Genomic DNA, 12,631 nt, shown 5'->3' on the forward strand with positions numbered 1-12,631 from the left:
ATGTCAAATATTAATATTAGCTCCATCTAGCCGAGCGTACCCCAAAGGTGTATCGCCATCTAGCTCACCGTACCTTTTTCTGTATGGTTTTGGGGTACGTTTTTTTCTTAGACTTTATCCGTCTTTACGAAGTTATATAGGTCTTTGGTATTACCTAAATAGGAATGTAATAGGTACGAGGGGTGATCCAAAAGTAATGATAATCAGTATGAAAGACACATAAAATGTTTAATAAAATAATTTATTTTTCTACGTAATCTCCTTCCAAGTCTACACACTTGGACCATCGTTTCTCCAGACTACGAATTCCTTTAAAAAAAAAATCTTTTTCTTGACCCTCCAAAAATGCCTCCACAGCGGCCATTACCTCGCCATCATTCAAAAATTTGTTGCCTCTAAGATCTTCCTTCAGCCGTGGAAAGAGATAAAAGTCGCTGGGGGCTAGGTCTGGCGAATATGGGGGGTGTTCCAGCAATTCGAACCCTGAATCACGGATGGCAGCCATCGCAACACCGGCCTTGTGGGGCGGTGCGTTGTCCTGGTGAAACAGGATGCCAGCTCGAAGTTTACCCCGCCGCTTTTCTTTGATTGCCTCTCTCAATCTGCGTATTTGGTCAGCGTAGTAGGAGCCCGTAATAGTGGTTCCCTTTTCCAGGTATTCGATCATTATGACTCCCTCAGCATCCCAAAACACTGAAGCCATGACCTTACCAGCGGAGCTTGCTACCTTGAATTTCTTCGGTGTAGGGGACGACGCTCGCTTCCAGGTCATGGATTGCTGTTTGGTCTCAGGATCGAAATGATGGATCCAAGACTCGTCCATGGTTACAAACCGACGCAAAAATGTTTCGGGATCAGTTTGAAATTTTTCAAGATTAGACTTCGAAATCTCACAACGTATTTTCTTTTGTTCAGCCGTTAACATTCTAGGCACCCAACGAGCGGAGACTTTTTCATATGTAATAATTCATCAGTTAAGATTCTTTGAATGCTGCCATACGAGATGCCTGTGAGCTCAACTAGATGCCTGATAGTCATCCTTCTATCTGTTAAAACGAGATCATTAATTTTTTTTACGTTTTCTCCAGTAAGGGCGACAGATGGACGGCCTTCGCGGTGTTCATCTTGAGTGGATGTTCTTCCCAAGTTAAACTCCTTTGACCAGCGTGCCACTGTAGAATACGGCGGAGCGGACTCCCCCAGTGTTCCCACTAATTCAGCGTATATATCTTTAGTACACATTTTTTCAAACAGAAGTATTTAATAACCGCTCTCACCTCAGTTTTCTCCATTTTTGCGATATTGTTCCGACTGCTCGTGAAAAAACAAATGCAACTCTCTGACAGATACATATTTTTTATTTTTATTTTTTTTATTTACTAAGGAGTCTTTGTGGACAGTAACGGCATACCTATTTATTTTAATCCGATGCAAAAAGTATTCAGTTATCATTACTTTTGGATCACCCCTCGTATAAGGTCTCGGCACATGATGGATTGGTATCTTTTTTATATGCGATATTATTTGAATAATAATGAACCTACATATAAAAAGTGTATCGATTGCAAGTTTCTACGTCTAATAGACACTTGGTACAGTTTGATCCCGTATTGTTAATGTAAAAATGATTGATCGATCTACTTATCCATACTAATATTATAAATGTGAAAGTGTGTATCTGTTTGTTTCTCTGTCTTTCACGGCAAAACGGAGTGACGAATTGACGTGATTTTTTAAGTGGAGATAGTTGATGGATACTTTTGTCTCTTTCAAACCCCCCTCCCCACTTAACCACCCACTTAAGTTTGTATGGATCATTCCGAAATCTTGAATTTAACGCGACCGAAGCCGCGGGTAAAAGTTAGTAGTCTATGATTGAATGCTCATGATTGATTTATTATTGAGTGAATACTTGATTGAGCTAGTTATGTAAAAAAATTGGAAAAGTGTGTGTGTCTGTTTGTTTATCCGTATTTCACGGAAAAACGGAGAGACGAATTGACGTGATTTTTAAGTGGAGGTAGTTTAACGGATGGAGAGTGACATAGGCGACTTTTTGTCTCTCTGGTCCCCCCCCCCCCCTTCCCTAATATGAGGGTTGAACCGTTTTCTAATTGAACACGAGCAAAGCTAATACGTATCACACATCAGGGTGATAAGTTTCCTTCAATCTTTAATCAAAGTGAAAGCGGACACAGTTTTGTCACAACTCTTGCAATGTCAAAAGCTGTCATAAAACAATGTAGAATACCGCCCATCTCGTGTACCATTGTTCAAAGTAGCAGAGAAAACATTATATCATATTTCTCTGAGGTGCAATCTTGCTCAAGATTTAGAATTTATGGTCGAGGCCTCTGAGCATACTTGATAGACTTTTTTCATAGACAAAACAATGGATATTTTTTTTAATTATGCTCATTACGTTTAATTATACATCATCATTCCCTTGCCCTTTTCCCATTATTTGGGGTCGGCGCAGCAGATCATCTTACATATATGCTGGAAATCATGTGTGTGAGAATATGAGAATATAGCTATTTGTTATACAAGAGTGCAAAGTTGTATTTTAACGCCAAGTGTGAAATTGAAAAACGAGCAAGTGAATGGATTCTATAGTTGAAATTGGCGAGTTTTTCAACACACGAGAAGTAAAATACATTTGCACCCGTGTGTAACACAAAACTTTTCCCCTCACTATAGCGAGGAAAGTACAACGCAAAAAACGCGTATATCACTGCTTCCAGTAGTTCCACAGGTGGTAAATTTTCTTCATCACTAACTAGATTCACCCACTTTTATCAAATTTAAAGCAGAAAATATGACTTTATTCAAGGTCAAATTACTTTATCCACTACTTGATAAAATGCGTTTTTACCCGCTGGCAATAAAGGATAAAATAAAACACGTGTTTCCGAGCTAGTGAGGAGAAAAAGATAATTATTATCTATTAATTATCCGAGGCGTTACTTGCGCGTTGCAGACCCTAACACTCCGCCCTCTCTGGAGTCTGGAGCTCTGGAATCCTATTCACAGGAAGACCCACAAACACAATGAGTAGGCCCTAGTATTGTTTGGTTTTACAATAAAATATTTCCGTCGTACTAAAAATATGTACAAAAAATAATGTGCTAAATGTTTCTGCCATCCCCAAATATCATATACCTATGTATAAACTGAAATAAAAAAAATAATAGTAGTATGTCTACTAAAACCTATATATATATCCTATGAAATAATTTAATTTGGTCTTAGAATCATATATGTAAGTAAATAAATATTATAATGTTTGTCAATAGACCGCGTTCAAAATTTGAAGGTGTATTGTCAAGTTATTAGAGAATGTTAGATGAATTCGATGAAATATTTTTGTGCAGTCGATTTCATAGATATGTGTATATTTTTCACTTTATTGCAGAGTTAAAGCGAAGAAATGTTCACATATTTATGAACTGGACTGTACTTCAATATACCCATGTTTATTTCATTGCGCGACCTAATTATACTATTGAAAATGAAGCCTATAATCTCACTAATTCCTGAAATGCAATCCAACTAGTATCGAATTTTATTATGCATATAAATTTTATTGTTCCTCTATTATTATCAAAGAGGATCGAGTATTATAGAGGGTTACTGTCAAAGTAAAATGTGTAATCACAGTGCATAGACTGCCATCTCTCGATACAAGCTTAAAACTTTTGGCCCATATTGTTAGCTTGATATGTGTTAAAATGTCAAATATTTATATTAGCGCCATCTAGCCGAGCGTTCCGCAAAGGTGTAACGCCATATAGGCCACCGTACCTCTTTCTCTATGACTTTGAGGTACGTTTTTTTTCCTAGACTCTATCCGTCTATACGGAGTTACATATATCTTTGGTGTCTTTCCCATCACGGAACAATGATATTCCGGACCTTTGGGAGGCGTGCGCGGGGCCGAAGCCAACGCGTAGAGGCCCTTTCGACACTTTAATGAAATGTAAGGGGTACACCGGTATGTCTTTGATTATTATTAAGCCTGTCACACACTACGCAGATATCTCTATCTGAGCCGGACGTAGTAAATCATGCAATTTCGGTGTAGTCTATTTTGCGAATACGCAAGTAAATAGTTGACGTGGTAGCTAAATCTGCGCCGTTATACTTTTTTGCGTATTTTTACATGCAATTCTTGGTCCATTGAGTTTCAGCGTGCAACAGTTAATCGTTGGGGTAACTGATGGCCGAAGGGCTGGCGACATTAGTATTGCTATATTGTAAGGAAATGTCGCTAAAATCCTACTTAAGTACAATATCTCATCGGCTTGTTTTAGATTTAAGCTAGGTTTAAATTTTTACGTTACTTTCTAAATGTAAATTTATAAATTCAACGATTGCCAAGTAAGGTGGCGTTTAAATTGCGGCAGCGATGGCGCAGTTGCGGTTGACCGCAGCGACAGTATTGGGTGGTAGGTTTGTGTTGTGCCTATGGATCTGTGAAATACGTTTCGATAGCGACGGCAGAATTGAGGCAACGCGTGCCGCGACTGAGGATCGTTACACTACAAGACAGAATTGCCGCACCTTCGCATTTTTTATGTACAAAAGCTGTAAAAGTGCATGGCAAATTTATCAATGAATTCATTCATAATTTCTCCATGCACTTTTGCAGCTGATAGTACCTATTTAATTTTACAAAGAAGAAGTTTATAGTCTCTACACATTTTATTTACGACATGGCAATACAATATCATATGTAGTCGGCCTTCCCAGCTGGTTTAACCCTTAAATGCACGACTTTTTCTTTTAACGAGAAACCAATATAATATAGACAATGTTTTCCTGACTCTAGGAAAAATAATAAAAAAAATTAACTTCGATATTAATACTAAAACAGTGTTTGAAGTTAAATAGGCTAAATGTTATTTATATAAATATATCATTATTGGTAAAATGTATATGAAAAGTTTTACTACTATTAGAAAGGTCCACTATTTGTGAAACCCCCATGATAAAATGTTTAAACATAACGTAATTAATAATCAGCCTAAATCACACACTAAAAATCGCCATCATCCAGTTTTTTCACACTTTTCCCCTATTTCATCTTAATTCTTGATTCTTAAATACATATTATGTTTATTATATTTATTATATTTGACGACCGGTCTGGCGCAGTCGGTAGTGATCCTGCCTGCTGCGCCGCGGTCCCGGGTTCAAATCCCGGTAAGGGCATTTATTTGTGTGATGAGCACAGATATTTGTTCCTGAGTCATGGATGATTTCTATATATATAAGTATTTATATATTATATATATCGTTGTCTGAGTACCCACAAGACAAGCCTTCTTGAGCTTACCGTGAGCCTCAGTCAATCTGTGTAAGAATGTCCTATAATATTTATTATTATTTAAATGCATGTTTTTTTTTTTTTTTGGTATAGGAAATAATGTTTTTATTTACTTACTTATATGTAGCATCTAGGAAAAATAAATAAAAAAGTCCAGCTTATATTTTGTCTAGTTTATTTAAAAATATATACATTATTGCCAAATGGCAATATCATGCATTTAAGGGTTAATTGCGTTTTTCTTGTACCTACATACTTTGATGTACATTCAGAAATACTATTCATTTAGGAACAGCGTACTAACTTTTATGCACTTTTCTGAACAACTATACTTTATGTAGTACGTCCTACTGTAATATGTACATTACTACTATGAAAAGAATAATAAAGAATGTACATAATTTTAGATATTGCTACATCGATTTGTACATTGCTGTACTTACGTACCGTAGACTGATGTTGCAAAATGCATTTGAAATAAAATGAATCGCAATTATCATAAAGTCAATGATTGCTCTCAGCATAATTAACCATTTTGCACATGCACTTAACCTAATTAAAGCAATGATTTTAGTCAAATGTCGACGTTATTGTACATTTGATATAGTCAGAGCAAAGATACATATAACTCCGTATAGACAGATAAAGTGAACACAACGTACCTCAGATATCAGAACCATCAAAATAAGTGTACGGTAGCTGAAATGGTTACACCTTTTGTTGATTCTCGGCTACATGTCACTATTAATTTTGACAGTTTTAACACATATTGAGTTTAGAATATAGGGCAAATTGCCCCAAACTAAGGTTCAAAATATTTAATCCAAGTGTTTAAAATCGCAATTACCTAGTATAGTGACTATTATTTATAACACGAACTAAATAGTATTAAGGTGAGATCGGGGAAGATGCAAGGCTTTTTCGTGAGGGGTAAGATGAAATATGTTCCGTGTAAGCACTACTGGCGGCTTTCCATCTTATCATGCAAGAAAAACCATTCAATCTTCTACTACTTTACCTTATTTGCTTACAATATTTTTAATTTCATGTTTTTCTATTCAATCAAGTAGAAATATAAGTCAAGCATACTTATCGGACTTTTCGGTTATTGTGTTCATAACATTACCTAATCACCCCTTATTTATTTATTATTTACAAGCCTGCGTGCGTAGCCGAATGCACAAACGCTCACGAAACGCTCACGAAACGCTCACGAAACGAAATGCTCGTAGATATCTGTCTCAGACAGAGACAGGCTACTCGTACCTTTCGCCACAGTATAATAAAGAGTACTATCGTACAGTATGGCCACTTCCGCACTGAGAGAAAAAACAAACAGTTTTCATGTTCGTTCAACAAGTTTTTTGGTTAAAATAGCGCCTACGTGCTGTTTGGTTCATACAACAAGCTACTTGTCATTTGAATCGGCAGTATATTAGAATCAACAAGTCGATTTTATAAAAACAACCTGACACATATTGTTTTAAACATACGTTTGGCTGATTCAAATGGATAAACCGCAACAAGTCGAACTTGTTAAATTCACAATGCAAATTTCTCTCAGTGCGCTCCCGCTGAAAGTGCCGCCCACCCCCTCTCGGTTACCTCACAGTTAGCGCCTGTCAAAAACGCGAACGGTCGACCTATCACATCTCACTCATACAAGCATGTTACGCGTTCACCTACACGAGCTTAGAATGTGTGCTAGGAACGCGCCTCTTTGATATATCTGGTCGCTAGTGTCCGAGATGTGCTTTCGCGGCGTTTCGTTTTCGTTTTAAGTCGTAGAAATGCCATTCGGCTACGGGGACTGGGTATTGGGTATAAGTAGCCGAATGGCGCAAACGCTCACGAAACGAAACGCTCGTAGATATCTATCTCTATCGATCTTGCGTATTGGCGCGACAAAGCCAGACAACCTTTCGCGGCGTTTCGTTTTCGTTTCGCGTCGCAGAAATGCCATTCGGCTACGGCACCTGATACTGTGTCCCACTGCTGGGCAAAGGCATCCTTCGTTTTCCACTCGACCCAGTTATAAGGCGATCTCCTTTTCTAGTTAAATATTATTGTTTTATAGTGACTTTCCTATTACCAAACTCACCCAAAACACCTTAAACGAAAAATTATATCATATTTTTTTCGTAAACAAACCATCAATCATCCATACACGGCCAGTGGACATTTCTGCTCCCATTATCGTAACCAGTGCATTTCCCGACAACAGCAAATCGATATAACACCGTATTACCCACCCAAATTACGTAGACACATATCACAGTTTGAATAGCGTACACACTAGAGGTCAACTTAAACAGGTAGTGTAAGTATACCGTGGCTTTCCACATTTTATATTCTTTCCTCATTTAATTGGATCAACGTCGGCAAGCCAACAGAGTTCGCGTGTCAGTAACACATTTCGTCTGTACCTGGGTGTAATGGAGAAAATAACAGCAGGCCTGCTGGTAAGAAAGCTACGCCATAGCCATTGGTTCGAGAATCTAAAAGGTTCTTAATGTTCTTATATCATCTGGAAAACTAATTATAGACAATATGAGTGCCTACATGTTATTTGGTACCTAATGGAATTTTTTATATTATGTTTTGCACATATTTAACACAGCAAACCCCAGTTTACAAGTTTCTAATAGGTTAGCAACGCGCATGTGACACTCCTTGAGTTGCAGGCGTACATAGGTAACGGTGTCCGCTTTCCATCAGGCGGACCGTATGCTTATTTGCCACCGACGTAGTATATTTTTTTTTTCTATTCCTTGAGTTAGAGAAAGCCTCGTGATTCTGAGTATAATTAATTACCTACATAATTTTTTTTTAATTCTTATAAAATGCAGAGTACAACAAAATAGTCGCTGCCTGAAAGATAAAAACACATCAAAAAGTGATTATTTTCAAACAGAATATTTTTGTAGCGATGTGTTTGATGATTTAAATTAATTATTTTTTTAATTTGAATTACAGAGTAGGGTACTGGCTGAAATAGATTTAATTTCAAATAATACAGATCACCCTCATCACAATGACAATTAGCACGAAAGTTATGAATAATTGTTATTGTGACAGGGCTCCGAAAGTTCATAACTCAAATCTAACTACATAAATTATTTGACTATGCGATGATAATTGAAATTCTAAGACCATTGTTAAGTGGCCTTGGAATTTCATACAGTTAAAATCTCTCTTGTATACTAAGTCGCCACAACACAAGCCACCTTGATGTTACCATGGGACTCAGCCAATTTGTTTGAAAATATCCTTAAATATTTATTTATTTAAGGTACAGCGGGACAAATCCCGACTGGGGGGCAAATGTAACCGATCCATTTTTTTCCATTACTACACTATTAAGTTGAGTTCCACATGTATCCACTGAACACTCCATATTTAACCGGTGGACACTCTATTTAATAATGCAAACATTGTAAAACATGGAAAAAACTGGATCAGTTGCACTTGTCCCCCAGTCGAAATTGCCCCGCTGTACCTTAATTATAAAAGGCTGTATTTACGTGTTGTCGCAATTAGAAAATTACTTGTACATATGAAGTGTGAGTCCACTGTAGCGGTCTCAACTGCCGAGGTGTAGGCAATTTGTTTTATCGTAACACTAGATAAACTCGCGAACGTGGAATTTCCCAACGTTTATTTCTATTTTCTTTCCTTTACCTGGGAGGCCGGCTTCTAATTTCGACCGCCCGATTCGTGTGTTTTGTTAAAATGTATCTCCAAATATCCAATAGGTACAGTCAACCAACCCTAACCAACCCTAGGCCACTCTAAAACCATATCAAAATGACAAGCAGTAAGAGATTTCTTACAGTCTGATTTATAACGTCACTATGACATAGTTCTACAGTGACCTAGGGTTCCTATTGGTTGACTGTACTTGGGCCTTTAAATTCTACTAATAGAATTGTGGTAAAATAGTTATTTGTTATACAAGGGGGCAAAGTTGTATTTTAACGCCGAGTGTGGAATTGAAAAACGAGCAAGTGAAAGGATCCTGAACTTGCGAGTTTTTTAACACACGAGAAGTAAAATACATTTGCACCCGAGTGTAACACAAAACTTTTCCCCTCATTATAGCGAGGAAACTACAACACAAAAAATGCGTTTTTCACTGCTTCCAGTAGTTCCACAGGTGATAAATCATCTTTATCACTAGATTCACCTACTTTTATCATTTTTAAATCAGTTAATTTGACCTTATTCAAGGTCAAATTACTTTACCCACTAGTGGATAAAATGCGTTTTTACCCGCTGTTATAAAGGACAAAACACGTGTTTCCGAGCTACTGAGGGGAAAAAATATTTATGTCTTCTATTTTTCTAAATACGAACATTAGTCATGTGACACTTTAAGTTCTCGCGCTTTGTACACATATTTAAAGTCACACACAGGTCGAACGCGATTAATTAACATTATTTTTACCTTTTTTCCCAACGTTTCTGCTGGGACGTCAGTCTTCCGCGACCACGGCCAGTGAAACCTGGCCGAAACGTTGGGAAAAAAGGTAAAAATAATGTTAATTAATCGCGTTCGACCTCTGTGTGTGACTTTAAATATTAGTCATGTGAATGGAAAAATCGCATTATTGGTTATTTTATTCAAATTGCTTGATCTGTGTGCGCTCGCTCAATCATAAGGATAATTCTAACGTACACTGATAAAATACGTAAATCTTGCATTCCGCTCGCACTTGCTTGTAGATTATACGAGAGAGACGCACGACGAATGACTGATATACATTTTTCGACCATCGTTTTGTTGTGTCATTTTTGACTGAACAAGATCTCGCATTATACATTGGTACGGCTAAGAATTGACTCACTCAATGCCAGAAAATTATACGATAGAGCTTATACTAAGTACATCGCCAGCTTCGCCAGACTCGGCGGTATGAATATGAATTTGAGATAAGCGTAGTATTATTTTCGCAGACAAGTGGTAAGAGTTTTTTCAATGATACTCGTATTATGCACAGAACTTTCGCAACAAGCTTTGTGGAGAAACTTTGTAGCTTTTTGTGTCTGAATTATTTATCTACTTAATATTAATCTCCAGAGTGCGAACAATTGTAACCATGACTTGAAAAAAGCTTTTTATTCAACATTAACAGGCAGCTATTACATGCCATGTTCTGCTTGTAGCAAATCCAATCCATATCTTATATATGTCGCAGGGAAATGGCCAAAACAGAGATTTGATCAAATCTCTAAGGGATATGATCAAATCACGCAGGATGTCAAAATGACGAATCCATTTCATCATTTCTCTAGAAAATTTCAGTCATTTGATCCCTGACTCTGTTTAGTGAAATCACAAAATCGGCCAATAGACACGCCACGTTTTGTCATTTCACTAGATTTGTTTAGGGATTTCATAAAATCCCTGAACCACGACAGTAAGTTGCCGAAATGTACTCAAAAAGTCGACTAGTTTTAACATTTCCCTAAACAAATTCAGGGAAATGATAAAGTCTCAACTGGTAATTTGATCAAATCTCTGAACTGGTTTCGTTAATTGACGAAGGCAAGAATCTAATATTATATCCAATTTGATTTATTAAATTGCAAGAATTTAATAAATCAAATTGGATTTATTAAATTCTTGCAACTTGATTGACTTTGTCACTTGATTTGATTAAATCTCTAACTAGATTAGTGAAATGGTAAAATAAAATGTCAAAATAGGTATTAAACTTCTTTTTAAAACCAACTATTTTAATCAAATACTAGGTGGTTGTAAACTGAAACATAATTATTTGTATGTCTATCCCATCATGGAAACCATAGGGTATTCCGGACCTTTAGGAGGCGTGCGCGGAACTGAAGCCAACATGTAGAGGCCCTTTTGGCACTTTAATGAAATGTAAGGTGTACAACGAGCAGATGCTGCCCCTGTCCGTGTCATGGGACGAACGCAGAGGCAGCACCCGCCAGGGTGTACGGACTATTTGAGAGTTAATGGAATCTAAATCTAACAGAACTCCCCAGTAGCAGGTGGGTACGTGAGGTCGCTGTTCCCCAACAGCTCACCACAAGCTGCCCCGCATTGACTGACTGCATTGGTAAAATTAGTGGGCGATTTCTTTACAGCACTCATTTTACCCTGCTATCGGATCCATGAAGACATTTTAAGTAATTGAATCCGTTTAAAGAATTATTTTTTTATAAATACGAAAAAAAATAGAATAAGTGAAGAAATAAAGCTGAAAATGTTTCATTTTTAATTATTGTCTTATTTATTAAAGCATTATGACTTTTCACTGAACTTGTTTAGCGAAATGATAAAACTAGTTGACTTTATAAGCTCGTTTCGTCAACTTACTATCGTGGTTCAGGGATTTTATCAAATCCCTAAACAATTCTTGTAAAATGACAAAACGTGGCGTGTCTGTTGGCCAATTTTGTGATTTTACTAAACAGAGTCAGGAATTTAGTCAAATGACTGAAATTTTCTAGAGAAATGATAAAATGGATTCGCTATTTTGACATCCTGCGTCATTTGATCATATCCCTTAAAGATTTGATCAAATCTCTGTTTTGGCCATTTCCCTGCGACATATAGACCAATTTTTAACTTAATATATTACAAAGTTCATCGAGTTTGTTATAACTTATCGCAATTCAACGGCGGATTTTTCTAAACAAAGTTAAATTCGACATAATATAAAACAAATAAAAAAAATATTTCATAAATGTTGCTTTGTTTGCTAATTAAAAACTGATAAATACTCAATGACTTACATCGTGTTATTTGATGACAAGATTAAATTCAAAGTCATAACCAACTCCTTGGTTACAAATATTGAATGAAAGGGTCCTCGGCCAGTTTGGTATAATACTCCGATTGTTTAGTTTCAGAATTAGGTCAGCGTTTGTTGATTCCCGGCTTATGACTGGTTGAATAGAATACTCGTGGCTTTCAATTACTAAGGGTCTTTATCAATTAACCCTGGTATGATTATACGCAGACCGCCTGCAATAATTTGTAAACTATCGTTTTTCTAAGACCACTTTTTTAATAATGTCAGTTGTTGAGGGGTTGAGTGCACAAAGGTCTTTTCCAACAGATATTATGATACACAGGGTTAGGAGCAAAATGCACAAACGCTAATGATAAATTGATAATATCGTTATCATTGCTATCTCTATCGCTCTTCGGCGATTGTCATTTCGGCTACCATTAATAGTAGCTGTGAACCTGTGGACCGCTGAGGTTACATACAATTCAGCAAACCAATATTAGGTATTAAAAAACTTCTGTAAATTTATGCACCGTGT

The 12,631-nt window shown here is 36.8% G+C and overlaps 1 protein-coding gene across 1 annotated transcript; it reads right to left on the minus strand.

Annotated features, from left to right (window-relative positions):
- Nucleotides 1-241: 241 nt before the first annotated feature.
- LOC125227054 (histone-lysine N-methyltransferase SETMAR-like) lies at nucleotides 242-823 on the minus strand. Its single transcript, XM_048131245.1, has one exon. It carries the CDS (start codon nucleotides 821-823, stop codon nucleotides 242-244), a length of 582 nt encoding a protein of 193 aa, XP_047987202.1.
- Between the last annotated feature and the right edge of the window lie 11,808 nt (nucleotides 824-12,631).

This window comes from Leguminivora glycinivorella, chromosome 6, assembly GCF_023078275.1.
Source record: "Leguminivora glycinivorella isolate SPB_JAAS2020 chromosome 6, LegGlyc_1.1, whole genome shotgun sequence".
Taxonomy (NCBI): Eukaryota; Metazoa; Arthropoda; class Insecta; order Lepidoptera; family Tortricidae; genus Leguminivora; species Leguminivora glycinivorella.

What these genes read in the sequence shown, in the direction of transcription:
- LOC125227054 (XM_048131245.1), bottom strand. Translation starts at nt 823, where the DNA reads ATGGACGAGTCTTGGATCCATCATTTCGATCCTGAGACCAAACAGCAA.